This window comes from Tyto alba, unplaced genomic scaffold (genome assembly GCF_018691265.1).
Source record: "Tyto alba isolate M040663 unplaced genomic scaffold, T.alba_DEE_v4.0 Super-Scaffold_2, whole genome shotgun sequence".
NCBI classification, from domain to species: Eukaryota; Metazoa; Chordata; class Aves; order Strigiformes; family Tytonidae; genus Tyto; species Tyto alba.
In genome coordinates this window covers 89355693-89381122 of record NW_024881282.1, presented here as the reverse complement: position 1 = coordinate 89381122, position 25430 = coordinate 89355693, and the positions used below count along the sequence as shown (strand labels likewise).

Genomic DNA, 25430 nt, shown 5'->3' with positions numbered 1-25430 from the left:
TTGGTCGGTGGCTGGGGAGAGGAGCTGCCCGGGGTTGGGGGGGGGAAGCTCAGCCCTGAGGAGGAGCGAGCGAGGCCATGTCGGCGGCGGACGGTGCCCGGGAGGGCGTCAGGGAGGGCTCGGCCGGCGCGGCGGGTGATGCCGGCGGCGGCCTCCTCAACCGTTTCGTGCAGCTGCCGGTCAGGCCGCTCTGGCCGGGTGAGTGGCGGCTAGGGCCGGGGGAGGGGAGGTGACACCCCCCCCCCCCCGTCCCTGAGGTGTCGGGGACCGGGGGACCCCCTTTCCCAAGGTGCTGAGGGGACGGATATCCCGCATTTGCGCGTGTGTGTGGGCTCTGGGACGTTTTGAGGGGGAGCTGGGGTGCCTCATGAACCCGGGATTGAGGATGGGGGGGGTGTCACCCTGTCCCGAAGGCCCTGGAGTGATGTGGGGATATTCCCGTCCTGGGGACCCACAGTCGCGGATGGGGGCGGTCACCCCTTTCCAAACGGTCTTAGGGTGTTGAAGTGAATCTACAGTCTCGGAGGGGGGAAGGGGAGAGTCACCTCTGCCTCCTATAACCCTGGGGGGAGTGGTGGTTTCTGGTTCTTCCATGCCTGTCCTGGCGGTCTCTTGCGCTTTGGGGGACGCTTGGTTGCCTCACACGGGTAGTTCCTCCCCATCCCCATGGACACGGGGGGTATGGGGAGGGAGTGGGCAGGGTACCTCACAATCCCTGGTGGAGGTCAGCCCCATCTCAGTGACTCTGTGATCCTATATGAGCCTAGGCTAACCCATAGTGCCATCCCCCCCCCCCCCCCCGCAAATCTCAACGTATTGGGTTTTTTTTGGGGGGGGCAAAGCTCTGGGGGAGGCCTTCATGGGATGGAAGGGTCCAGGGCTACCAGAGAGCCCTTGGATGAGACATCATCCTAGTCCTGTGCACTGGGAATGGTGCCTCTACCGCTTTTCCACCCTCCGCCTAGCAGTGTTGGTATGTAGGGGGGTTACCCTGTAGTCTCTGGATGTGTGGGTCAACCCCCACCCCAACAGCCCCAGGAACTCAGTGGGAGGAAACTGGGATTAACCCACAATGGCAGGATTGGGGAGATCGTCCCCACCCCAACAGTTCTGCGATACTGGGAGGGACATGGAGCACCCTGTGGTTCCCAGTTGGTTTGAGGTATTCCCCCCACCCCCCTCCTTATCTTCATAGCACCTCCTACCCTCAAGAGCCACGTGGTGCTGGGGTGCTGCCACCCAGGAGGTGAGTACCCCAAGCCCAGGACATCCTTTTGCTGTCCCTGGCCCCGCCACTTAGATCTCAGTGGGCAGTGTGAAGCTTCTTGCTGCCTCGGGGGTAGGAGCCTGTGTTTGGCATGTCTGGAGCACCAGGAGCGGCTGGGAACAGGCTTTCAGACCAGGGTCGGTGTTTTCATCCCTGTGAAACCTGCCACGATCCAGATCTGCAGCAAAAGGATGTTTTTGAGCCTTGTGCAAGACCTCTGTGAATTTGCTAAGTGGCTCCACACCTTCTATTTTTGGGCAAATTCTCAAATGTGTTTCCTTTCTTCTGTGATAAGGACCTTTTTAGGTAACACAAGAGCTGATTATCTTCACATTCCTGAATTTTAATCATTGGCTTGAGCGAACCAGTAGCGCATCCTCCTGATGAGCTTGTAATGATCCCACTTTTGGCTACAGATTATGTTCTGACGTGGAATCCTGCCCTCCACCACCTGCATAGGGCCAGGTGCAGGGGCACAAACTACCCTCATTCAGCTCAGCCTTAGCACTTAATTCCAGCCTTAACAAACCTGAAGCTGACTGTCGATCTTGCTGAAAACTACCTGATGGGAAAATCCTGTTTGAGTCGATTGCTGGAGTTTTCTCCATTTGACACCTGTTAAGGTCCTATTTATAGAGCTCCAGCAGCAGCCCTTACATAACCGTTGAGACAGAGGAATATTTTTTTCCCCTCCTTCCATTCCCTTCAACCAGGTTTGTCTTCTTACCGCCCAGTTCTCTTTCAGAGTTTCCAGGAGGCATTCCTTCATTTCCTGCACTGTTCCATCCTCTAGACTCTTTCCACAAAGCATGCTATCTCCTAGTCTTGTTTTTATAAGTAATTACTGTCATGAAAGCATGCAAAGAGCTCGTAGCATGCTTTGGTGTTGGATGTGTTCGCTCCATCCCACACTGCAGAACTCTTTTGCTCCTGCTAAGCCGTGTGTCGTTTGAAGTAGATCTGGGCTATCTCATGGTTAAACATGAGAGCATATGTGTTGATTTATGTGCTGCTCTTCTCATGTTCTACTTTTCCACCTACTTGTAGAAAAGATTTTAAACTTTTGGCACCTTTTTCACTCTGGAGAATTTCATTTGCATGGGGAAATGGTTATGAAAGGTGAGCAGGCAGCTAACAGGAGCTGGTGCCAAGGTTTTGCTGCTCTGTTTGCTTTCTCAAGTGGAGTATCTCTATCAAGGGTTTCTCAATAGGGGCATTTCTCAAGCAGCCTCTACAAAGAGTCTCCTTGATGGCTTAACAGCTCAAAAAAAAAAAAAAAAAGGATAATTTGTGTTTTTGCTGCCTCGTAAGTAAAGACTCTTTAAACATCTAAAATTATATGTTGGAAGGGAAAGGAAGGAGCTATTTTTAGGCATTTGTAAGCCTTAGAAAGAGCAAAAATGTCAGATATAAGTGGTGTGTAGTTTGTTCTTCTCAGTGGAAATCTTCCTGTCCACATTTAAATTTTTTCAGTGTTTTCATCAGACTCTGGGGGTTAAGTGGATAGAAACAATCTGGAGACCTAAATCTATCTTTGTGTCTCCCATGCTCAGCATTTATGCTCTTGTCTTGAGCTATAATTTTCCCAGTGTACCAGTCACAGTAAGGTTTCTTTGTATGGAGAGGTTCAGAGTTTCTAATACGTAATTAAAAAAAATACAACAGAAAACCCAAATATCATAGAATCATGGAATGGTTTGGGTTGGAAGGGACCTTGAAGATCATCTAGTCCCAACTCCCTGCCACGAGCAGGGACCCCTTCCCCCAGCCCAGGGTACTCCCAGCCCCGTCCAACCTGGCCTTGAACCCTTTCAGGGAGGGGGCAGCCACAGCTTCTCTGGGTACCCTGGGCCAGCACCTCACCCCCCGCACAGGGAACAATTTCTGCCTTACATCTCATCTAAATCTCCCGTTTTTTCAGTTTAAAACCGTCACCACTCATCCTACCCCCACCCCTTGATCCAGAGTCCCCCCCCCCCCACCTCTCCTGTCCCCCCTTTAAGCCCTGGGAGGCCGCTCGAAGGGCTCCCCGGAGCCTTCTCTTCTCCAGGCTGAACCCCCCCAACTCTCTCAGCCCGGCCCCCCAGGGGAGCTGCTCCAGCCCCCCCAGCATCTCCGTGGCCTCCTCTGGCCCCGCTCGAGCAGCTCCGTGTCCTTCTGCTGTTGGGGGCCCCCGAGCTGGCCCCAGCACTGCAGGGGGGTCTCCCCAGAGCGGAGCAGAGGGGGAAAATCCCCTCCCTGGCCCTGCTGCCCACACTTTTCTTGAATCCCTTTGTGTCATGTGGTGGAGCAAGCTGCAAGCCATTTGAAAAGCAGTGTACATGTGATACCTTAATTAATACGATAACCTTACAGAGAGACCTGGACAGGCTGGAAGAATGGGCAAGCAAGAGCAGCATGAGGTTTAACAAAGACAAAATGCTAATTCCCACACCCGGGATGACATCCCAAGAGCTCAGTACAGGCTGGGATCTGTGTGGCTTGGGGATCAGTCTTGCTGAGAGGGACCTGGGGGTCCTGGTGGACAGTAAGCTGTATGCGAGTCAGTGGTGAAGGCAAATTGGGTCCTGGGTTGCATCCCCAGGGGCGTTACTAGCAGAGAGAGATGGGATCATCCCGCTCTTTCTGGTGCTTTTCAGGCCACCCCTGGGGTGCTCTGTCCAGTTGTGGTCCCCACAAGTCAAGAAGGACACAGACAGACTGGAGAGGGTCCAAAGGAGATGGTCAAAGGGCTGGAGAACCTGCTCCGTGAGGAAAGGCTGAAGGACTCATGTCTCTTCTCCCTGGATAACGCTCAGGTGGAAGCTCATCATGGTTTTCTAGTCCTTAAAGAGTGGCTACAAAGAGGATGGAGGGTCTGTCTTCACCTGGAGAAGAAAAGGGGCATGGGTACAAAGTGCACTGGGAGAGGTTTCATCTCAATGTAAGAAACACATTTTTCACAGTGAGAACAATCGTTCACTGGAACAACCTCCCCAGGGATGTGGTAGAGTCCCCATTGCTGGAGGCTTTCAAGATGCGACTGGACAAGGTGCTGAGTGATCTCACTTTGTTGTCTCCCTTTCCCATGAGAGGTTGGACCAGATGATCCTTCCAGGTCCCTTCCAACTTGAGCTGTTTTATGGTTCTCATTTTCCAGAATTCCTTTCTTTGTTTTCCTTCTACATTAAAAAAAAACAAAAAAAAACAACAAAAAAACCCCAAAACCAACAAACAACAAAAAACCAACCCACAGAACACTCAGTTTTAGTGGTCTAAAATCTGTAATATGTACATTTCTGGGACGAATGTTTCCACTTTTGCTCTGGTTTCTCAATAAGAAGAGTTCACTCATAAGGACTCCTGATTTTTTGCTCAACTCTGGGATGCTATCTTGTGTATTATAATCCCGTTCCTGTTTTACTGATCGTGGGAAATACTGTCAGTCAACTGCATGCTTGTAGAAATGTTTGAAATACGTGATTGCTACGGATAGGTCTGAAAACAAAAGCCTCAGAGAAGCAGGATAAAGGAGGAGACCTGTCTGGACACCGATCCAAACCTGAAAGCTCTCATGGCTGAATGTGAGAATGATCATTCTTCTAAAAACACTTCTTTAGAGACTGCAGATATTTGAAAGGCTCTTGGCCGGTGGCCAGTGGGTTGTGTTCAGGTTCCTTGGCTGGATCCTCTGGCCTTTCCCTGCTGCTCTTGGCCCTGGGCAGAGTTGTTCAGGCGTCGGGGACCCAGGCACAGCTGCTTTCTCCTGGGTATTTTTTGGGCACGGAAAGCTGTGTGATCTGAGGAGGCTGAACACATCTGGATGAATGAACAGGTTTTAAACCTTGTTCGCCGTGCTGCATTCACATCCTGCTTATCCAAACGTTTGTAAGGGGCTCATATACAAATGTATTTTGTCTGGCCAGTATGAAAAAGATGAAGCTTTGAAGACTGGAGTCAAAGTCAATATTGACTTGTCCTGTTCTCTCCCCCAAGAGCTAGCAGCGCTTTGGCTCCAGCCCTTGACCTAAATGTCCTTCAGAAATCTTGCGGAAATCGTAAACGGAAAACCAGATATTGAAACCTGCTATTCTGGTTGTTGAAAAACTAGGCAGGAGGGAAAATAATACTGATGCTCTCTTTAGAAAGCCTTGAGAAAAAGTAAAGAGGGTGCGTACACACACCTTAGCTATTCACCACCGGTATGTTACTTTGAAAAGATGGAAACCAAGGGCCACACTCTTTGTTAGCTTTACATCCTGTAGTTATTCAGTTTATATTTCCAAAAATAGTGCTTGAAATACAAATTATATTGCTAGTAGTAATACTAATAATATTGCAGCATAGTATAAACCTCGCACTGGGATTAGTAGGATTTAAGATCACAGATTGATGGGAAAAGCCAGCGTATTTGGGGCAAGTCTGGCAAGTGGAAGACCCTACACCCTGATAACAGGACAGAGTTGATGCAGTTGCAGCTCAGTGCCTGTGCCGTCCCTTTTCCTGTTACCCTGACAGGAAGAACTTTTAAGAAGCTCAAAATGAGGAAACGCAGACAATAGGCAGCAGACCTGCCTGAACTTCATGGAAGCAGAAGGAAGTAAAATTCTGAGGCCAAAGCATCTCGCTGTAGGAGCCAAAGGGTATAAAAGACTTGTCCAAAACGATTCTGTCCTTCTAAATGAAGAACAACCCAGGAATCGGAGTGAGGACTTGGCAGCTGTCATCCTTTCATCCTTCGTGCCGTACGTAAGTGATCTTGGCTGGATCACTTGGATATACTTGGTGCTTGTGGGTATGAGCATCCAGAACCAGCTTATTTCAAGATTTTGTAAAATAAAATCACACCCCCCCCCCTTCCCTAAGATCTCACATTGAGTTTTGTTGCAGTAAGTTCTTGCACCTTTTACTTCGCAAATGACCCTCCGGTGCATATTGTGATTAAAACAGGTTGAGAAAAAATATATAAAGGGCAATGCTGGGGTTGCTGTTCTGCGAGGTGTTTGAGGCTATACCTGGATATTTGTTGGTTATGCTTCAGGAATAAATAAAACTGCTTTGTTCCAGGTGGTCTGGAAGAGAGGGAGAGAAGGGCTTGATTTAAAATGCTTCAGCATAGTCTTCAGATCCTGATTTGAGCCACACATAAAATGAAAAGGATTCATGGTTGTACCTGCAATTAGTTTTCATCAGTAAATATAGCAAATAATCCTGTAGTTCTAGTATCTCTCTAGATGCAAGTCTTTAACCAAAATGAAAATTCGGAGTGATGAAACCACCAGTGTTTTGATTGCAGCCCAGGAATCTGTTTTTTTTTTTTCATTCTAGCAATCTATTTTGGCTGAGTTTTCCTACTGTAGCCCAGCAGAACGTGATCCTTACTTTTATTTCGCTGCCAGCCCCAAATGTTAGAACTGGACAAGGTCCTCAACATTGATCTGTTTCAGGTTACCTGACGTGCGTAGCAACCTCTAATCCATAAAATTACAGAAGAAAAATGATACCGCTTTGTTCAAGGAATGAACTGGGAGCTTGCACAGCGTTAGCTAGCGGGTGCTACAAGGGGAGCTTGAATCCAGGTACTTCCTGTCTACGCCACGGCATAGCTGCCTTCTCTTGCTCTGCCCTATTGTATAATGTTGCTGAAGGAACTACAGGTAGAGCAGCATTTAATATTTAATTTTTCAGAGTAGAATTATTTGGCGGAAGTGTGCAATCACCTCGGCAGGTCTGCTCTTTATCCTGCCCGCTGTTTTGAGCGTGCTTTGGAGAGGAAAACACAGCTGTCACACAGTGTGTTGTGAGCACCGATAGCTGTTGCTCGAATAAATTGCGGAAAATTTGTGCGTTGTTTGGTGACCTGCAGTGTGGTTGAGGTGGTGCTCTAAATAGCTAGCTTAAAAAAGGGTGCGTATACTGTTGGTTATAAACATTTGGATGGCCATCACAAGCTTATGGTGAGCTGCCATCGTCTTAATAAGTGGTGTTTTGTGTCTTTGAGGCAAACTTCATTTAGCAATAGGAATCTCTAAGCTTTTCTGTGCCATTAGTTCCTGATTTTCAAATATTTAAAGAACTTTGAGGCTTGATGTATTAAAAAGTATATGCTGCACATGTAAAGTGGTTTTTCCAAATGCATCTTGGTTGGGAAAAAACCCAAAATGGTTGCTTGTCCTTGAGATTTAGAAACATTGGCAACTTTTATTGGATAAACTTAATTTCCGAAGGTTAGAGGCCGAGCATTTCTTTTAACCTTGAATTCCATCTGTGTGTGGATACCCTGAACTTGAGGCCAGTCTTCCTTCTTAACGCGGGTCACCTGCGTGAGGTGATGTTGAGTGTTTGCCCCTTCTGGGAGGCTGATACTCCATGAATACATTTCACCGATTGCCCGGAGTGCCCAGGAAGGTTTGTTTTACAGGGAAAAAAAATCTGCACTGAGCAACTGCCTCCCTGCTGCACCGAACTCTGAGCTTCCAGATGTCAGAGCATCCCCTGGCTGCATCTGCTGCGTTTCCTTTCCTTTGGGCTGCTTTTATGTGAGCTGGACAAAAGGGAAAGGAAAAAACAGGGATTTGTTTCTTCTGTGGAAAAAAACACGTGCTATAAAAAAAATACAGATTCTTGGGGTCATATGTGACCGCAAGATTAGAGTGAAACCTTTCACATTGGGATTTAATTATTGGGTTTGGCTTGGAGGATCGTTCCCTGTGTATTCTGAATGGAATAGACAGTTCTTCCTAATTTCTGTTGCCTTTATTTTTGTGAATGGCCAATGTCTTGAAACAGCCAAATGAGCAAGCAATAAAATGGTTGCGTGAAACAAGCGAGCAGTACATGGAAAAACAGATCATAAATGCTTTGGCTGCGACATTGTTAGGATCTTTCTGTAATTCAGTGACTTGAGATGGGACAAGCAGCATGTCAAAACAATATAGTTGTGCTCCAATTTCAGATGGGTCTTTAGTGATCCTTTAAGGCTGAAAGAATAAAGAGGCAGAACTTTCAAATTGGCACCTGCGGCTTGGAGTCTGCTGATCTGACTCTGCAAGAGGATATTTTTTGCACCCTTAGCAAGAAATAGCATGTGGCAGAGTTTGGAACTGAGGCATGCCGAAGCTGGAAAGTCATTGCAGTTGCAGCGCCAAGGCAGTAACCCATGAGGAAGGGGTATGTGTTTGCAAGAGGAATATCTTTATTTAGTCCTCCTCCTGCCATTTCTGCTAGCTACGGTCAAATCTCTTTCCGGTATCTGTGGTGGCAAAAGAGCTTGGCCTGTTGCCATTTCCAGAGTTGCCTTTTAAGCATGAGGTTAGCAGTTTCGCTTCCTTCATTTTCTTTGCTCCCAAAGGATCTAGGGATCATTTTTTCTGCTCTAGGTTGCTTTGGCTACTGCTCAGCCTCATACCTGGCCCTGGTGAGGGATGATGCAGGGGGTCATTCTTCTTTTCCTTTCTGCTTACAGGTTTCTGAGCAGACGGTGGGACAGCCCAGACCCTTGGCCTCTCCCTTCCGAGGCTGGTTGGGAAAGGGAGGCAGCGGTCGTGGGTTTGCCACCTCAGGAGAACAACGTTGCATCGGTTTGCTGGGAACTGATAACAAGGCATGGTAGTGACTAGGGGAAATTTCCTTAAAAAGAAAAATTCTGCAGAACCTGATGGCATGGGCAGACCTCACTCTCCGTCAGGAGCTTCTCACTGATTAAATAGATTTATTTGTGTTTTCTCTGGCAACATGGTCATGATCAGAAAAAGAATGGTTTCAGGCAGGCTCCCGGAACAACTTCATATTCAACTCTTTCATTGTTTATTTTTATTTTTAAGAAATCAGCTAATTAGACCTTTTTTCCCCTCTTGTTTCAAAAACCCAAAAGGCCAGCTGGCTAGCTTACTAACTCAAACAGCAGGTACCCCCCTTTTGTTTAACCTAGCCAGTGGGATGATGCCAGCAGTTTTTTGCCTGCAGTGGTGAAAGGCAGGATAATTGAATGGAAAGAAAACGCCTTTGTTCTTCGAAACTTGTCTTTGTGCTGCTCTGTTTGAAGCACCTCTTGCCTTACGTTTGTGCTGCCTGTGATTCAGTGCAACGACTTGGTACTTCGCAGTTTAATTTTCTTCTTCTGTAACTTTTATTATAGACCTATTGAGAAGCAGTAGAGAAATCCAGTAGACTTGAGCGTAGCTGTTGACACATGCTGTGGTTCTGGGCATGCTGGTAGCATTTAATCTACTCTATAACTTCAGATAATCTGCTGATGCCGAGGGATTTTTGTGTTTGTTTTTTTTTTTTTTTTTTTTCCTCCAGGCTTTCCATAGATTTCTGTAGCTGTCAAGGTCCCAGAGTTGGAATTAAATAAACTTTTAAGCTTGTGTTAGTCAGAACACGAACAGTACTTATGGACCAGTGGGTGCAATTCAGCTTCGTCCTCCCCATAAGAAGGACATTTTGAATGTGGGAGTCTCGTTGGGCACCATTCAGGGCCATTATGCTTTCTCCTCCAAAAGAAAGGGTTTCTTTACGTTTTATTAATTAACATCTCTGTTTTCTCCTCCTTCTTGCCCCAGACCTATTCTATATTCAGAGTTTTTGGAGAGGTAGGAAAGTAATGTCTTGTGCGTTGGTTGCTGCGCTGTGTCACATCAGGAAATTCAGGAACAGATATTCATGCCGCCTTTTTGCTTACTCTCCTGTTCTAATAATACCTCTTACAGGAGAGGTGTTCAATTAGGAATTCGCTTTAACAAAGTCGGTCTGGGCCATCTGAGCAGCTCCCTCTGAAGTCACTCAATGAATCACTTGGAAAGGGTGAATTTAACAGGGTGTTAACAGGTCAGTGCATAGCCAGCAAGCAGGTTTCTATCAGATAGCTTGGTCCTAAATTAAGACTTTCCTTAATTATGTCCCTGTCACAATGTTTCAACTTCATTCTGTTTGTGGAGATTCTTAGTCTCTGAAAGTTTTATTGTTTCTGTTTCTGCCCTTAGGACCGAGGAAAAGGAGTCTCCTTGTGAATGCACCTTCCCATCCTTCCTTCTTCACTTTGGAGTCTTAAACTGGGAAAGCAAGTGCTTTCCAAATTATATCCGTCCACTTTAAAGCCATTTTCTATAACTAGCTTTATGACCTCTTTCCCACATATCTGTCTTGACTCGGTACATTGTGCTGTTACTTTCCCTGTCCAACTTCTAAGAATTTGTAGCAGGACCTGGCAACTTGCAGCTCTTCACGGTGATGGTGCCTTGCCATGCTTCGCTTGGTGTTGGGCGCTTCTTTAAGCTGTGGCAGGTTCAGCTCTTGGGGAGATGGGCTTTGCTAACTAGAGGAGGAAGTTAGCAAACCCTTGGGTGTTTCCGTCTTCCTTCACTGTCTAAAGCTTGCACTTGTGCAATAGGCTCGTTGTGCACCGCTAACACTGGAGCAAAAACAGATCAAAAACTTGCAAGAAGAATTTCAGTAGATGTGAATCATCTGGTAAAATATAATTAAATGGAAATGTAGCTCTTTGTTGGAGGTACAAGTCATAGAGTTTGTCTGCTGAAGAAACTAATCTGAATTAACTCTTAAATAGATTCAGCTTTTACAGGTCTCTTCTTTAAAAAGATGTAACTAGAGGAATCTTTTTCTAAGACTTTCTTCTAAAGTGAATTAAGGTCACTTAATTCTGAACAGAAGAGTTTGGTGACAATTTAACTCAGTGAAACATTGTTCAGTTCATTGACACATTTGCGAGTGTGCTTGCATAGTTGACTCAGAAGATGTGTTGGATATTTTTTTTTCCAGTTATATGAGTAGATACGTCATCTTCTCTGGGCCTCTGTGAGCAGGAGGATCTGGTCCGTTGAAACAAAGGGGTTAGTGGAGCGTGAAGCTTAAAAACAGCAGGTTGGAAATGTGAAGCCTTTGGAGAAAAGTCAGTCCTTACACATGGAGCACGGTATTGGGCAAACGCAGCTGGGGTCTGCTTGAATAGTGCAGAAAATGTGTTACTCTTGAGCACAGCAAAATGCAATTGCTTGTGTTAGTAGCTACAGGGGTTGGCCCTAAGCTTTTGCAAGTGTTGCTGTGGTTGGTGTTTCAGTCCCCCTTTCCCTGGGACTGAAACACCCTGTAGCAGGCACGGGAGGAGGAAGCATTTCAGCCACTCCCATCCACATTTTGGTGTTCAACTTAATGCTGAGGACAGTGGATTTCCCCCGAGCAGCCAGGCTGTGAATGCATGACCAGGGACAGGCATCATTTCTCCTGCTAGCTCTGCCATGAGGATCTCTAGCTTCTGACAAAGGCCAGTTACTGAGTGAGGGTTTAATTGAAAAATGTGTTCCTGTGGTTCACAGAGCCCTTGGAATTGGTGGTGGGAAGGGGCAGGGAACTAACGGCAGGTGTGGTTTGCAGCAGGAACGGCTGCATGGGAACAGGGGTCCTTTTAGACCATCTCGGTTGGGTACTTGCAAATACCTGTTTGACACCAGCTCTGGCTTGTGATGCCCTTTCTGTGTCTTAAAAATATCTTGAAAAAATTGTCTTTTAAAGATAGGAGATGGGTTTCTAGGTAAATGGGAAGAGATGAAACCAGCAGGGCTGTGTATAGGCTTCAGGTGCCCATCTTGCTATCTCGAGGACCTGCATGCATCAAATATCGATCCCTTTCCTGTTCTGGGGCTTTATGGCAAAGTCAGGTGTCTTCCCTTCTTAATTTTGAGAGGTGAATGGCAGAGAGGGTCTCCTTGGTTTTGTTTTTTAATTTGTTTTCTTTGAATCATGCCTTTTATTCCTTAGTCTGTTGGCTTTATATAAAACTCAGCCTTACTCTGCTCTCTTCCCTCTGGAAAGTTCTCATGACAAGTGTTATATCTAGAGGGAAATGGGTTCTATAGTTAATGTAATATTTGAACTCCTAATTCCCTAGCACCTTTTAAATTCAATGGGTGACTGAATTAAATCCTCACTCCCCTGCAAAATGTGTGCATCAGCGCTCCCAGTCTTCACTGGAATTAAGCTCCCGCTTCAGTTCTTTCAGGTCGTCTTTTTGGAGACTTTCAGGGCAAACACAGAAGAAGAAACAAGCAGCTCCCCTTGGCTGAGCACGGACACGTGAGCCCTTCGCTAGGACATCCTCTGTAGGCTGCAGAGAGGCGTGGGCACTTCTCAAGCACAGTTTTGTTTGCAGACATTCAAGCTCACATGAATTGCCCTCTCAAAGCATCTCCGATTTTATGAGTCTGAACGATTACCTTGATTGCAAATACCTCTATTGTCAATGCGTTCACTTAAAAATGAATCCATCTCTTTGGATAGTTTCAGAGTTTAAAATAAAAAAAGCCCAAAGGGGCGGATGTTTCTCCTTCCCTTTGTGAATCATCTCTAAAGCATGTAATATTTGTCTAACAGTTCAGTCCAGCACTGAGGGCAGTAGCTTCCTGGCTGCCCCTGTTAGGACATGTAATATCCACCCCTCCGGTGTGCTGATGTCCACGCCACGCCGGGTGCCTGATACCACTGCGCTGTCTCAGCAGCCAGGCCGAAGACTACAGGTTTTTCCCTTAATTCCTTAACTTTCTGCCCCTCTCTTTCAGCCAGTGCTTATTAGTTTTCTAGGTGAGGATTGCTGCGAGACACAATTATTACTGGAAATAACCCAAATCTGTCAAAACTTAGCCACAAGGAGTTTGTCTGAAACCCTGTAGCGCAGCTTAGTTTGGACAAGAGTTGGAGCTTAAAGCAGCAGCAAATGGGGAACATGATTAAGCAAAGCTGCTTGTGCTGAGTTAAAATTCATTATTCAGTCTGGACAAATCATTTATTTCACCTTTCCTGTAGGAAAGATTCTGGATGCCTCATTTGTTATTGCTCCACGTGTCTGATTCACTGCTGATAATTCTAACAGGCTCTAAGAAGAAAACAGGATAGGTTCTAATTAGATGATTCACTGGGTCCTGTTCCATCCTTAAAGTCCGTAAACGAGCTGTGAGAGCAGGTGGGTGGTGAAGATCACTGGTTTGTTTGGGTGAGGAGTCTTTGGGATCTTCTTTTGATGGTTTTTAGGTTTGCTCTTTATTGTCAACTGAACCAAAGCAGGCCTGTCTCAAGGTACAACAAGCAGGGGATGTTCTTGAGGGTGCGATGGTTACGCATTGCAATGGTACATTTTAGGGGACTATTATGTATTCTCAAGATGAAGCTTTGAGTTACTCTCAGCAAAACACTGTTGTATTGCATAGAAAAAATTATTTTTGAAGCCTTTCTGGTTCAGTCGGTTTGCGATGTTCTACGTGTGTCTCACAACCAGCTCCTTTGTTCAGGGACCTGATCGTTTTCTATTCCTTTCATCTTTCTCATCCGTTACATGGTCCTGTGTCTCGCTGAAGAAAAACATCCACTTCTGGCACTCTGCTCAGCTCTTGCTGTGCGTCGAATTCCAGCAAGCTCAAAATTACTTTTTGATCACTTGTCAGCTGAGGCTTCAATTGCTGTTGTCCGACAAGAATATTGCTGTTTAGATTTTCCTGGAATGAATGGCTCTTTTTGTCTATTCCAGTTGAGGTCTGAGCTTGAATTGTCCTCCCCGCTTTTATTTCCATTGGTTTTTAGGGAAGAGGGTGGGTGGGCAGAGGACTTCATTTTAGGAGGGGCTGTGTCTGCCAGTTGACAAGCTCAACCTGTCAGATCTCAGATGGGCTCCCTGCTGTGCCCCCTCCCAGTGCAAATGCCTTTATCTATGAGCAGACTTTTACTTGCTGTATCAGACCTGCCTTGCTTAAAGTTCAGGAAGCCCAGGGGTGTGCAAGGTGAAAGAGCCTTCTTGAAATATAAGGTGCCAGGAGCGAAAGGGAAGAAACAAGAGAGAAGGTTTGTGTAGGAGGGAGAGCATATCATTACTTTTCTTCTTTGTTCCCGTCAGGCAGCTTTAAATATAAACATTTTGGAACTGTTTTCTAAGTAAAATCTGCCATACAGAATGACAGAAGGAGGGATCTGTAAGATACCTCAGAAATAGCTTTTACGGAAGGATTGGCACGTGGAAGGATTGTCATGTGTTGACCTACAGACAGGTATCCTTAGCCAGGTGTGGTCCAGGGGCTATTGTGGACATGACTGAGATGGTGACACACAGAGGCATTCCCCGTTCCTGCTCGGAGGGGCGGATCTGTCATTACAGAGCTGCTTCCTCCTGGCTGCAGATACGCTTCCCTGTGGCTAAACACAGCTTTTGTTGGAGGGTCACCGCAGCGGGCCTCGGACACAAGCTCAGCTCCTCTGCTGACATTTCACTGAAGCTGTTTCACCCTCTCATTTTGCTGCAGGCCACAGATCTCCACCAGCAAGAAGTGGCCATCGTTGCGTGGCAGATAATGCCAACTTGTACGTGTTTGGAGGCTACAATCCTGACTACGATGAGTCCGGTGGGCCAGAGAATGAAGATTACCCGCTCTTCAGGGAACTCTGGCGATACAACTTTGCTACGGACACCTGGCATCAAATGGGCACTGAAGGCTACATGCCCAGGGAATTAGCCTCCATGTCACGTACGTATGGAAATTCAATTCCTGTGTGCCTACTCCTGAAGCTATTTTAATCAGTGTCCCTGGTGGAATGCAAAACCAGGCAAGAACTGGGAAATCTGGATCCTGTTTCCAACTCTTCTGCAAGTAGGCCTTGGATTTGGGTTGGTTTTGTGATTTTTTTTTTTTTTTTTTTCCTTTCTCCTTTTGCTTGGATTGAGGCAGAGAGAAAGAAAAAATTTCGAATGCAAGAGGTAATCTTCAGGTATTTAGGTTGATACTTGCAAGGCACCTACACTTTCAGCAGCTAGGTGCTCAGTGCAATCAGACATCTCAAAGCATCCAAAAATAGATCTCTTTGTTCACTAGCCATTTTTAAAAGTAGGCCTTTGGTTACCATGGTTTTAGTTTGCATTCTTTCTCTTTTAGAGTATTTCAAAGCCATAAATGCATAGTGTGAATTGAACAATATTGAACGCTCTCTGCCTACTGTCTCCAGAGCAGAGTCCCTCTGGTTTACCGCCTCTCGCAGCAACAAGTGTCTCTGCTCTGTCTCTCTCTCCTAGTTGTATTGCACGGCAACAACCTGCTTGTGTTCGGGGGCACCGGGATCCCCTTTGGGGAGAGCAATGGCAACGACGTCCACGTCTGCAACGTCAAGTACAAACGATGGGCTCTGCTCAGCTGCCGAGGAAAGAAACCCAATCGAATTTATGGCCAGGTACAAAGGACAGCCCTTGTTGAGGGACTCCCAGTGTGCCTGCGTACGCTGCGCTGTGCAGCAGAAAGGGGGCCAGGGTGCAGAGACCTCTGCTGCTAAGCAGAGCTGTTCTCTGTGTACATAAGTGTAAGAAAAGGCAGGTATCACTCATAAAGAAACAGAGCGGTCTTGGTTCTTTGAGATTTCAAAGGAAAGGAAGAGTTTTCTTGTAGTTAGAAAAGCCAACTAAATGCCAGATGCGGTTGAATGAAAAAGTATGTCTGCTTCAAAGGATGGTTGGTAGTTTCTGGAGCTGCTCTCTAGCCTCCTCAGAGCCTTTAAAACCCCAACTATAAATTAAACCACTGTTTAGTAGGTCTTGTTTGTATTCAAATAACAACTTCTAAAGATGTCCATAATTTCCTGGATGAACATGATGCACAAAAAACCTAGATTCACTCTCACAGGAGGACTTCCAGCTTTTGCTGTGCTTTCCAGTAATATTGCCGATGTACTTGTGGCGCAGACATTTATAACCCAACTCATTTCTCATTTAGATGTGCGCCGGACACTTGGGGGGAAGGCAGGTAGTCTTCCCCTTGCCCACTTCAGCTCGAGCTGGCCTTTGGCAAACAGGCAGTCAGGAGCAGAAGGAGCTACACCTCTGCTTCCACCTTGGAGTGCCTGCCTGCACCACCTTCGCAGTTTCAGCAGGCTGATAGTCCAAGTGCTTTTGATTTGTGCAGGCTGTTGTTTAGTCTGGCTTATCCTCTGTGTCTGGGGCTTTCTCCGTTACGCTTAATCCCACTGGCTATCTGATAGCTGGTTTATAAGATTCTCTGTAACAGTATCTGTATAAGGTCAGCGTGGAAGAGATTCAGGGTTAACTGTGCTTCGGTTGTAGCTCCGGGGAGCCCCTGCTGCACAGATCCGTCTTGTCTGATGCCTGAAACTCTGCAGCTCCACTTTTAGGTCCTCATCTTGTGACTGTGGAGTTACTTTCCATTCCTACAGACAACCCCCCCGCCATCTTTTGCATATCATCCTTGTTTTACCTTCAGATTCCTCCCAAACAAGTCATTTTGTAAGTTGTAGGTAGAGCTTTGCAAGCAGTGTCTTGCTTTGGGAGGGCACGAATTCTTTCTTCAGACACTGATGTCACACATCCTATCTAACTGGTTTTTCTCTGTTATATTCCAGGCCATGGCCATCATCAATGGTTGTCTCTACGTGTTTGGAGGAACAACTGGTTACATTTACAGTACTGACCTACACAAGCTAGACCTCAACACTAGAGAGTGGACCCAGCTGAAACCAAACAATATGTCCTGTGACATGCCAGAGGAGAGGTGAGAAGCTGGACAGCCTCAGAGAGCTTTTGCACTGGGGAGTCACCACTTTTACTGGGAGCGAGAAGCTGAGAGAGCGCAGGCAGGGCACTCTGAGAGCAGTGTTTCCAGATGTGAACCTTGCACAACTCATGCTCCAGCAGCCTGGCGTGCAGAGGGGTGTAGGGATGGGATGTGAAGCCTTTGCCAGGACACTGATCCCGGACTGTGTGGTGCCAGAACAGGGACTTGGGGCAGCTGCAGAGTGCTGAGGAGGGGAAGAGACTTCAGCTGATGCCTGTCCCTTGTCCTATTCTGTAGCAAGGCGTGGAGGGCTGGGAGCTCAGTGACCATCTTAGTGAGAGAAGGGGCTGGAATATTGGTGGCCATCGTGGTGCTCCTTAAATCATTGGACTTAAGTTCCGTGGTGCTCTGCTCTCAGAAAATGCCTTTCAAGCTTCTGGGATGCTGCTTAGTTTGCTCATGAAAGCTTCCACATCTTCTGAATGCTCCCAACCCGAGGGACTGATACAGCATAGCCAGGTTTGGGGTGTCTGCTTAAACCATTCAGATTTGATAGTGTTTTCCAGAAGGCTTTTGTTGTTGCTCATTTGCACTAATTGCTTGTGCTGCTAAATGTCCTTCTTTGCACCTTCAGGTACAGACATGAAATCGCACATGATGGTCAGCGGATTTATATCTTGGGAGGTGGAACTTCCTGGACAGCTTATTCCTTAGATAAGGTAAGGCAATCACAAACCTTGAGTGCTTGCCTGAATAGGAGATTTTCAACAGTGAAGTATAACCAGCATGGTCTCTTCATCTGGCTTTGCCTGAAGAGCTTGGTAAAAAAATAGATAACTAGGAGCGAATTGTTCCCCTATTTCTGTAAAATCTGGTGTTGCCACAAACATGTCCTGTTGGCTTACAGATGATGAATCTGTGGTACCCAGTGACCAGGCCCATCTGCAATACAGCTTCATTTCTGTAAACCTGTTGTCAGAGATTCTCATTTAAAACCACTTAGGACATCTTTCTAAATGTGGTATTTGTGCCAAAAGAGGGAAGTGCCAAAGGAAGGAATTCCTTGACGTTAAATTCAGATATTGAGATGGTGACTCTTTTCTTGTCTTCTCCCTTAATCATACACTTTAATTTCCTTTCTTGTGGTAAACGTTTTTCTCCCATGCAGTTTGGGGAGGGAAGAGTGAATTAATCTTGAATGCCGAAATGATAAATGGGGAGACTTTAAATAGGGCTCTGCTTCCAAAAAAGTTGAAACCGCAGCAGTTAACATGACTTTTTATCTCTCCAGTCTCTGCATTTCTTTTCTCCTTATGTGCAGTGTGAGTTTAGGTATTTCGAGATACTTTTGAGAACCGGAGGGTGTGGGTTTTAATTGGTCCAGGTTTTTTAAAAGCAATATTCTTTTTCTTTAGCTGTGGGGCTTGAATAGCAAAGCCTGAGATGAAAGCTTAAGCTGGTATGCCTTGAAGGTGATTTTATACCTGCTTAGTCACTGGCTGCGATTAGCTATTTTTGTTTTTATATTTAATGAAAAAGAGGTGTTATTTATAGTGGCTCCCTGGGTCAGAGGCTGAAACTGCGTCATCGTAGTGCTGGGAGAGCCAGGAGGAACTAATGTCTCCTCTTTGTCCCTTCAGATCCATGCGTACAACCTTGAAACCAACACCTGGGAGGAAATTGCCACAAAACCTCATGAAAAAGTTGGTGAGTCTGAAGTTTCATCTGTCTTCCCCTGTAAACCAGAGAGCGGCCAAGATGCTTGAAGATGCTGTTTGCTGGCAGGCTGAAAGCCTTTTTCGTAACCTTGTAGAGTTTGTGACTCAACGCTGGCTGCGAGGTCCTGCTTGTTTGGAGCTTTAGCAGTGAGGACTAACCCATCTGAAGCATATTTACCAGGCTGGCTTCTCTCCCTCCCTGGGTGGGAAAGATGATAGTGGCTGGCTGTCCTCCCAGAAGAAGATACACATCATCTTTCCTGCCTCTGAGGGACCACGTGCTGGCCTGGTTAGCAGCAAGGGTTTCCCTGAAACCCTGCTGGCCCTTAGCTGCTGCTTTTCACCACACCAGAGGTGAGAGCTGGGGTCTGTAGGGAATGAGATTCTGGCACTTTTCTTCCTTCCCTGGAGAGCGATTAAGAGTCAAACCTGAAACAGCTGGTTACTAAATTAGAGACCTTATACCTGTGATTGTAGGAAAGCAGAAGCCCCTTTATAAATTAAAGAAGTGATTCCTATCCATGATTATGTGTTGAGATATAACCACCACTTGCCCAAGCACTTTAAAGCAACTATGGTTGATACTTTTTTTTTTTTTTTTTTTTTTTTTTTTTTTTAACTCTCCTCAGGCTTCCCAGCAGCCAGAAGATGCCACAGCTGCGTTCAGATCAAAAATGGTAAGATCTGCCTCTGGAAAACTGGTGTATCTTACACAACCTAGCAGTGACAAGTCCATCCTTCTAGCCTGAGAGACACTGGCCTCCAGCAGATGTTTGAGAGAACTGCAGGGCACACGTGTCTTTTATGGAAGAGGATTTCTTTCTTGTCAGCAGACCTTAAGCTGCCCCATTGGCACCACTCTTCATATGAGGGATCTTGCTGCTGTAGGCAAATTTAGTCCTGCACCGCGCAGTACTGTTGCTATCTGGAATTCTGCAGTATTTTAAGCAAATCCCTTTTGGACGTGTGGCCACATCAATGTAAGATATCATGTATTTTAGCCACGAGTGTCCACAATACTTTGCAACTCATCGGTTGCAAGCTCACGAACAGGTATAGCTCCTTCTACAGCTCGGTGACAAACCTGTTAGCTTTACAGTCTGCTGTGAAAAGCAAGTGGGGCCAAGTGCTGGAAGCCAAGTTCTTTATAGACAAGATTGTTCAGGGATTTCTTTGATAGCGGGTCCTTTTTGTGGTGGTGTAAATCCAAGACGCTCATACGGAGTGGATTATGAGTCAGTAGCAGAGTTAGCACCTGAGTCTTTCTGTTCCCCAGTAGAGGGGTGGGCCATTTTATATGTTAGGAGCTGCACAGAATTTAGTAGAGCCTTTTGTTCTTCACTTGGATCCTCCAAATGTTTTTGCTGTCAGTCACTCGCACGGCACTATTTGAAGCACAGCCTTGAGGGGGCTCTGCATGTGCCATCCGTGTTCAATTACCCACAGTTTTGAATGGTAGAGGGTTCCTTCAACTAGGTTTGGGCCTCTTCTGTAGCCTTTTTGTCCTCCAAGAAGGCATTTCCCCGCAAACTTGATAAAAACCAAATTGCTCATAATGAACAGAAGAAGCAGTTACAATATTGATTCATCTTTTCAAAACTTTTCAGGTCAGTTACTGAATGCTGTACATTAGAGGGTGCTGAGCCATGCAGGAGAGTGATACGCCAGATTATATTTCTTAGGAGCGCTAATTGTGCCATTAAAAGCGAGGCAGGAGCTGGGAGATGCTTCCAGTCACCTTCATCAGCATTCAGCTGCAGTGCAAGCCTCTGTGTTGAGAACCTGGGCAAAGCCAGGGCAAGGACCTACCTCTGGCAGGCAGCAGGACTAAGGCTGTGGCTGCTCCCTGTAGGTTGAAAACCCCTAGAATCTGATCAAAACCAGGTGCCTCTGAACTGAGGTTAGCTAGGGCATAACGCAGCTCCTAAAAGCAGAGTGCACTCCTGGCTGAGAAATGGACATGAGCCAGCCCCGTGCGCTTGCAGCCCAGAACCCACCCGTGCCCTGGGCTGCAGCCAGAGCAGGGGGGGCAGCAGGGCCAGGGAGGGGATTCTCCCCCTCTGCTCTGCTCTGGGGAGACCCCCCTGCAGTGCTGGGGCCAGCTCGGGGGCCCCCAACAGCAGAAGGACCCGGAGCTGCTCGAGCAGGGCCAGAGGAGGCCACGGAGATGCTGGGGGGGCTGGAGCAGCTCCCCTGGGGGGCCGGGCTGAGAGAGTTGGGGGGGTTCAGCCTGGAGAAGAGAAGGCTCCGGGGAGACCCTCGAGCGGCCTCCCAGGGCTTAAAGGGGGGACAGGAGAGGTGGAGGGGGACTCTGGATCAGGGGGTGGGGGTAGGACGAGGGGTGATGGGTTTAAACTGCCAGAGGGCAGATTTAGATGAGATCTAAGGCAGAAATTGTTCCCTGTGCGGGGGGTGAGGCGCTGGCCCAGGGTGCCCAGAGCAGCTGTGGCTGCCCCCTCCCTGGAAGGGTTCAAGGCCAGGTTGGACAGGGCTGGGAGCCCCCTGGGCTGGGGGAAGGGGGCCCTGCCCGGGGCAGGGGGGGCACTGGGGGGGCTTTAAGGTCCCTTCCAACCCAAACCATCCTGTGATTCTGTAAGTGGCCTCTGTGATTATGAACAGTGTTCTGGGACTGATTTGGGAGCTACTGAGAGCTTGTGTTGAACAGAATAACTGTTATCCTAAAACTGGTTTGGAAAAGTGATCGCCGACTTCAGTCACTGCGTATTCTGCAATTGCTGGATGAAGGATGGCTGGGCCTTTAAGCACTGTGGGTTTCCTCTCTTACAGATGTGTTCGTTTGTGGAGGTTATAATGGAGAAGTGATTCTGGGAGATGTTTGGAAGCTGAATCTGCAGACTTTCCAGTGGGTCAAGCTCCCAGCTGCTATGCCAGAACCAGTGTATTTTCACTGTGCTGCTGTCACACCAGTAAGTGACTCATTTCTTTCCTTTGTAGCTGAAGTCCAAGCCGTTTGTCCAAGCACTCTGATGTTTGTGTGGGCTGCAAACAGAGCTGAACCGATGTTACCAAGGAGGTGATCTCCACTGGATGCAGCATCTATAGGGAGCCTGAGGGTCAGTGAGAGGTCACTGCATTGACTCCTTTTACTCCTGCTGCTGTTTGAGGAGCGCTAGCACTCAGTATGTTCTGCTTTCTAAAAGCAGCGATGCAGGATTTTAGCTTTTAAATTACATCAGCTCCTAGGAGTAATTCCACACATGAACAGCAATTCCTGTTTGCAAAAGGAAGAAAAGCACAAATACCCTCCCAGGTAAACTGATTTTAGTCTACTAAGAACAGCTTGGGTTGAAAGATTAGCAGGTGGGCAGCCCTCTTTGGAAACCACCATTAATGGGAAAGTTGGTATTGCTAGAGCTTTTTGCCGTAACCAGAAGCTTGGAGACCTGTGGTTGGTAAGCAGCAAGCAGCAAGAAATGCATTTAGCTGTGACTTCGGCCTCCTTCAGCTGATCATCGCCTTCGGGCAGCATGCAAGGGCAGATATTGGGGTTCTTTGGTTAAAAGAGCAGGTTTCCCCTAGTTTGGAGATGGATATCAATGCAACTCTCTGTGGGAAACAATAGGCCTGATAAGGATCTTTCCCAGGCAGCTCGGTGACTGCAGGTGGGTGCCTGGATAGCAGAAATGGCCTTTCTTTTCATGAATATTGAAAAAAATTGCCACTCAGAATAAGTCAGCAGCTGAGCTTTTCCCGTCTCTGCACTCGTGTGATTCCTGGAGCAGGAATGCTGAGCCAGCAGAGGGAAGGCAGCATGTCTTTGTATGGTGTGGGTTTAGTTTAAAAAAAATACTTAGGTTTCAGGTGAAAAGACTGTATGGTTCTATACTAATTTAGTACCACTTTGCCCCACTGCTAAAGTTGATTTATTGGGGTAAAATTCACCTCAAATACAGAGCAAAGCACTCTAGGCTAGCAGGTATGTACTTTAGGATGAGACACATGTGCCCTTCAGCAGTGATTCCTCCCCTTGGATACGAGAGGAGCCCGGGAGGACTGGCTCAGGCAGTGACACTTCTGTTACCAGCACATAAAGGTGTGTGAGATGAACCTCACTCTGTGATCAACCAGCTGGGAATCTGGAGAGTCAACTCCTGGTTCTCCTCAGCACCTTCTGGTGTGCCAGTTTGGTCTGTGCCCCCTGTAACTCCCCTCTCCCCCTTTTCCCATCTAGGCTGGCTGCATGTATGTTCACGGAGGGGTGGTCAACATCCATGAAAACAAACGGACTGGCTCTCTGTTTAAAATGTGGCTGGTGGTACCCAGCCTGCTGGAACTGTCGTGGGAGAAGCTTCTGGAATATTTCCCTCATCTAGCAACTCTCTCCAGATCTCAGCTTTTGCACCTTGGACTGACGCAGGGACTCGTTGAGCGACTAAAATGAGAACGTCTCGTGCTTCTGTCCAAGACACACTACGTCCAAGAAGCCCCCTCCAGCCCCCCCTATTTATGGATACTGTGGATGGTCTTGCTAAGAACATGGAGGAACCTGCTCAACGCCTTATTCAGCAAATACATCGATGCCTTTCTAGAAATTTTTAAGTTGTTGAAAATCCACTTTTTATTTATGGATCTCTAAATTACACCATTAATCAAAAATACTCTCTGGGACTAATCCATAACATCCAGCCATCAGCACATGCTCGCGATTTAATGGGGGAGGGTGGGGAGCTTTGCAAATGTCTGAGCCCATGCTTACACGTGGTGCACTCGACGTAGTATTTTCACAAGCTGTATCTAACGGAGGATGTTCAAGGCAGAACAACAGCCGCCCCGTTCTTTTGCTTTGGATAACACTCATCCCCCCCTCCCCAACACCCAGCAGAGCTATCCCTCTATAAAACCCAAGAACTCCTTCCACTTGAAGGCTTTGCATGTGTTTCAGGGGCATGCTCCCATCTCTTTGAGCTTCGGAAGACGGCTGGAACGTCGCACGGGGCAGCGAGCGAACCTTGGCCTGTGCAGCTTTTCCGGTGCAGTGTGCGGTGATTTAAAACACCCCGTGTCTGTGTTCCTCACCTTTTCATATTGAAAGGTTTGCTTGGAAGACTGGTTAAACGTTGCCACTTAACGGACTACTGTGTAGTTTACTTGGGGTGGTGAGGGGAGGGGAAGAGGTTTTGCTGAGTCTTTTTTTTTAACCCTTTCTGCTCGCATTAGACTCTGAACAAGCTAACAGCAAAAACTCACCCCGTAGATTTCAGAGCTGTCTTAACCTGCAGCATGTTGTACCCAGTGCTTGGGTGTGAGCCACCCCTGCCAGCTCAAGTCCTGGTTATCAGCATCCGACTCTAACATGTACCTGTAAGCTTTTTGTTTTCCTTCCTCCCACACATCACACAGTGGCCCTTTTCTAGTTAGCTTCATGTTCCTCTGGGTGTTCATTGCTGCATGTGGTTTTAATGGGGATCCTTGGAAACTCATGGATCACAGCATCCAAAAAAGGGGAAAGGGAACATCTCTCCCTCTTGCTGTGAGCAGTGGTCGTCTCTGCACAGGCAGGAGTGGAAGGGATGTCTATCTCTTGCTGTGCTTCATATACTGTGAAATTCACTCTAGAGACCTTGCGTAAGTGGCCATCAAACTCTGAGCAGCTCCACTTGCCTAGCATCAGGTTTGTGCAAAGTCCTTTTCATCTGAAGACCATTTTTAAGTGCCCTTTTGTTTGGTTGTTTTTTTTGTTTTTGTTTTTAACATCAGCTTTTCCTGGTACCTTTCCCTTCCATCATCAAAGGCCAGAGTTTGACTCTGGGGTTTTAATTTCTTTTTAAGAGATTGCATTTATGTTTAAATAAACCATAGCATTGTCTTCATGTTGTTAATCTGAACAGCAGTGGCTGGCTGAGTCACTGCTGCACCTCTTAAGGACCACCCACCCTTGATGTTCAATTGAAGTGTTCACACTTGCCCCAATGTTAAGCTTCCCATATTCTTGAGGCTAGCTTTTTCCCCCCCTTACAGAGACTCAGTTGCTGCTTTTTTTTTTTTTTTTTTTCCCAAGACCCACCAAAATAAGAGGTTGTACATCATAACTGAAGCCTCCTCTGGTGCTTTGGACCACAGAAACTGGTGGCAGCTGCTTGTAGCTCGGTGGCATCTACCCCCTTCACTCTACCTTCGCAGGACGCGCAGCTCACAGGGCAAAGCTGTGGGGCCGTCCCGTGTGCTGCGCAGCTTTCTCAGTCCCCAGTGCTCTGTGTTGGGGCCGACTTCTAGCTAAGAGTCTGGGGATGGGCAGAAAACCTTTGCTCCTGGAGGGCATTATCATCCAATTTCAACTTCTTCCCCAGCTCCCTGGCTGCTTGCTGCAGCATCCTGCTGCTCCTCGCTCAGGAGCTGAACCCAGACCTGCTCTTCTGGGGGGTGTCCTCTTCCCCAGGCCATGGTGGGTCAAGGGGAGCTGGGCTTTTCTTCAGCTCTCTCTCCTAGCCTGAACTCAGTAGCTCTCACCTCTTGCACAGCTCTCACCTCTTTGCCCTCCGGCCTCCAGTTCTGCTAGGACTTTTGTACTGGAAGAGCCTGGTCGTACGTGGGTTGGTTCCTCCCTTACCTACTTTAAAGAGCATCTCCCATCATCACCGAGCCACTATGAAAGCCACCCAAGCCTGGATCTCTGATCAAGCAAATTCCTTAAGCTCTAATGCCATCCCTGCTCCAGCAGGGGCAGCGGGGGCAGCGGGGAGCTTTCGCCCTGCTGTGAGCACAGGGAAGGGGAAAGGTGCTGGGTGTTGATCTGGGGCACATCTGGCCTCAGCCCAGCTCCATACTAACACCTGCAACACTGTCCCTTCATCTGAGCTTCCAATCTTGATGTGGAACGTGTACCCAGGCAAGACAATACAGTCCTTGACATCCCTGTGACACACCAGTGTGCTGCTGGGTCACCCAAACACAAGT

General features: G+C 47.2%; 1 protein-coding gene across 1 annotated transcript; it reads left to right on the top strand.

The window, feature by feature from the left end:
- Positions 1-61: 61 nt before the first annotated feature.
- On the top strand, positions 62-23608 carry KLHDC10 (kelch domain containing 10). The gene is made up of 9 exons (XM_032986745.2): positions 62-198; positions 14548-14769; positions 15312-15466; positions 16646-16794; positions 17432-17516; positions 18438-18504; positions 19145-19192; positions 21303-21442; positions 22708-23608. Exons 1-9 carry the CDS (start codon positions 78-80, stop codon positions 22915-22917), a joined length of 1197 nt encoding a protein of 398 aa, XP_032842636.2. The 5' UTR covers positions 62-77; the 3' UTR covers positions 22918-23608.
- Positions 23609-25430: the final 1822 nt, after the last annotated feature.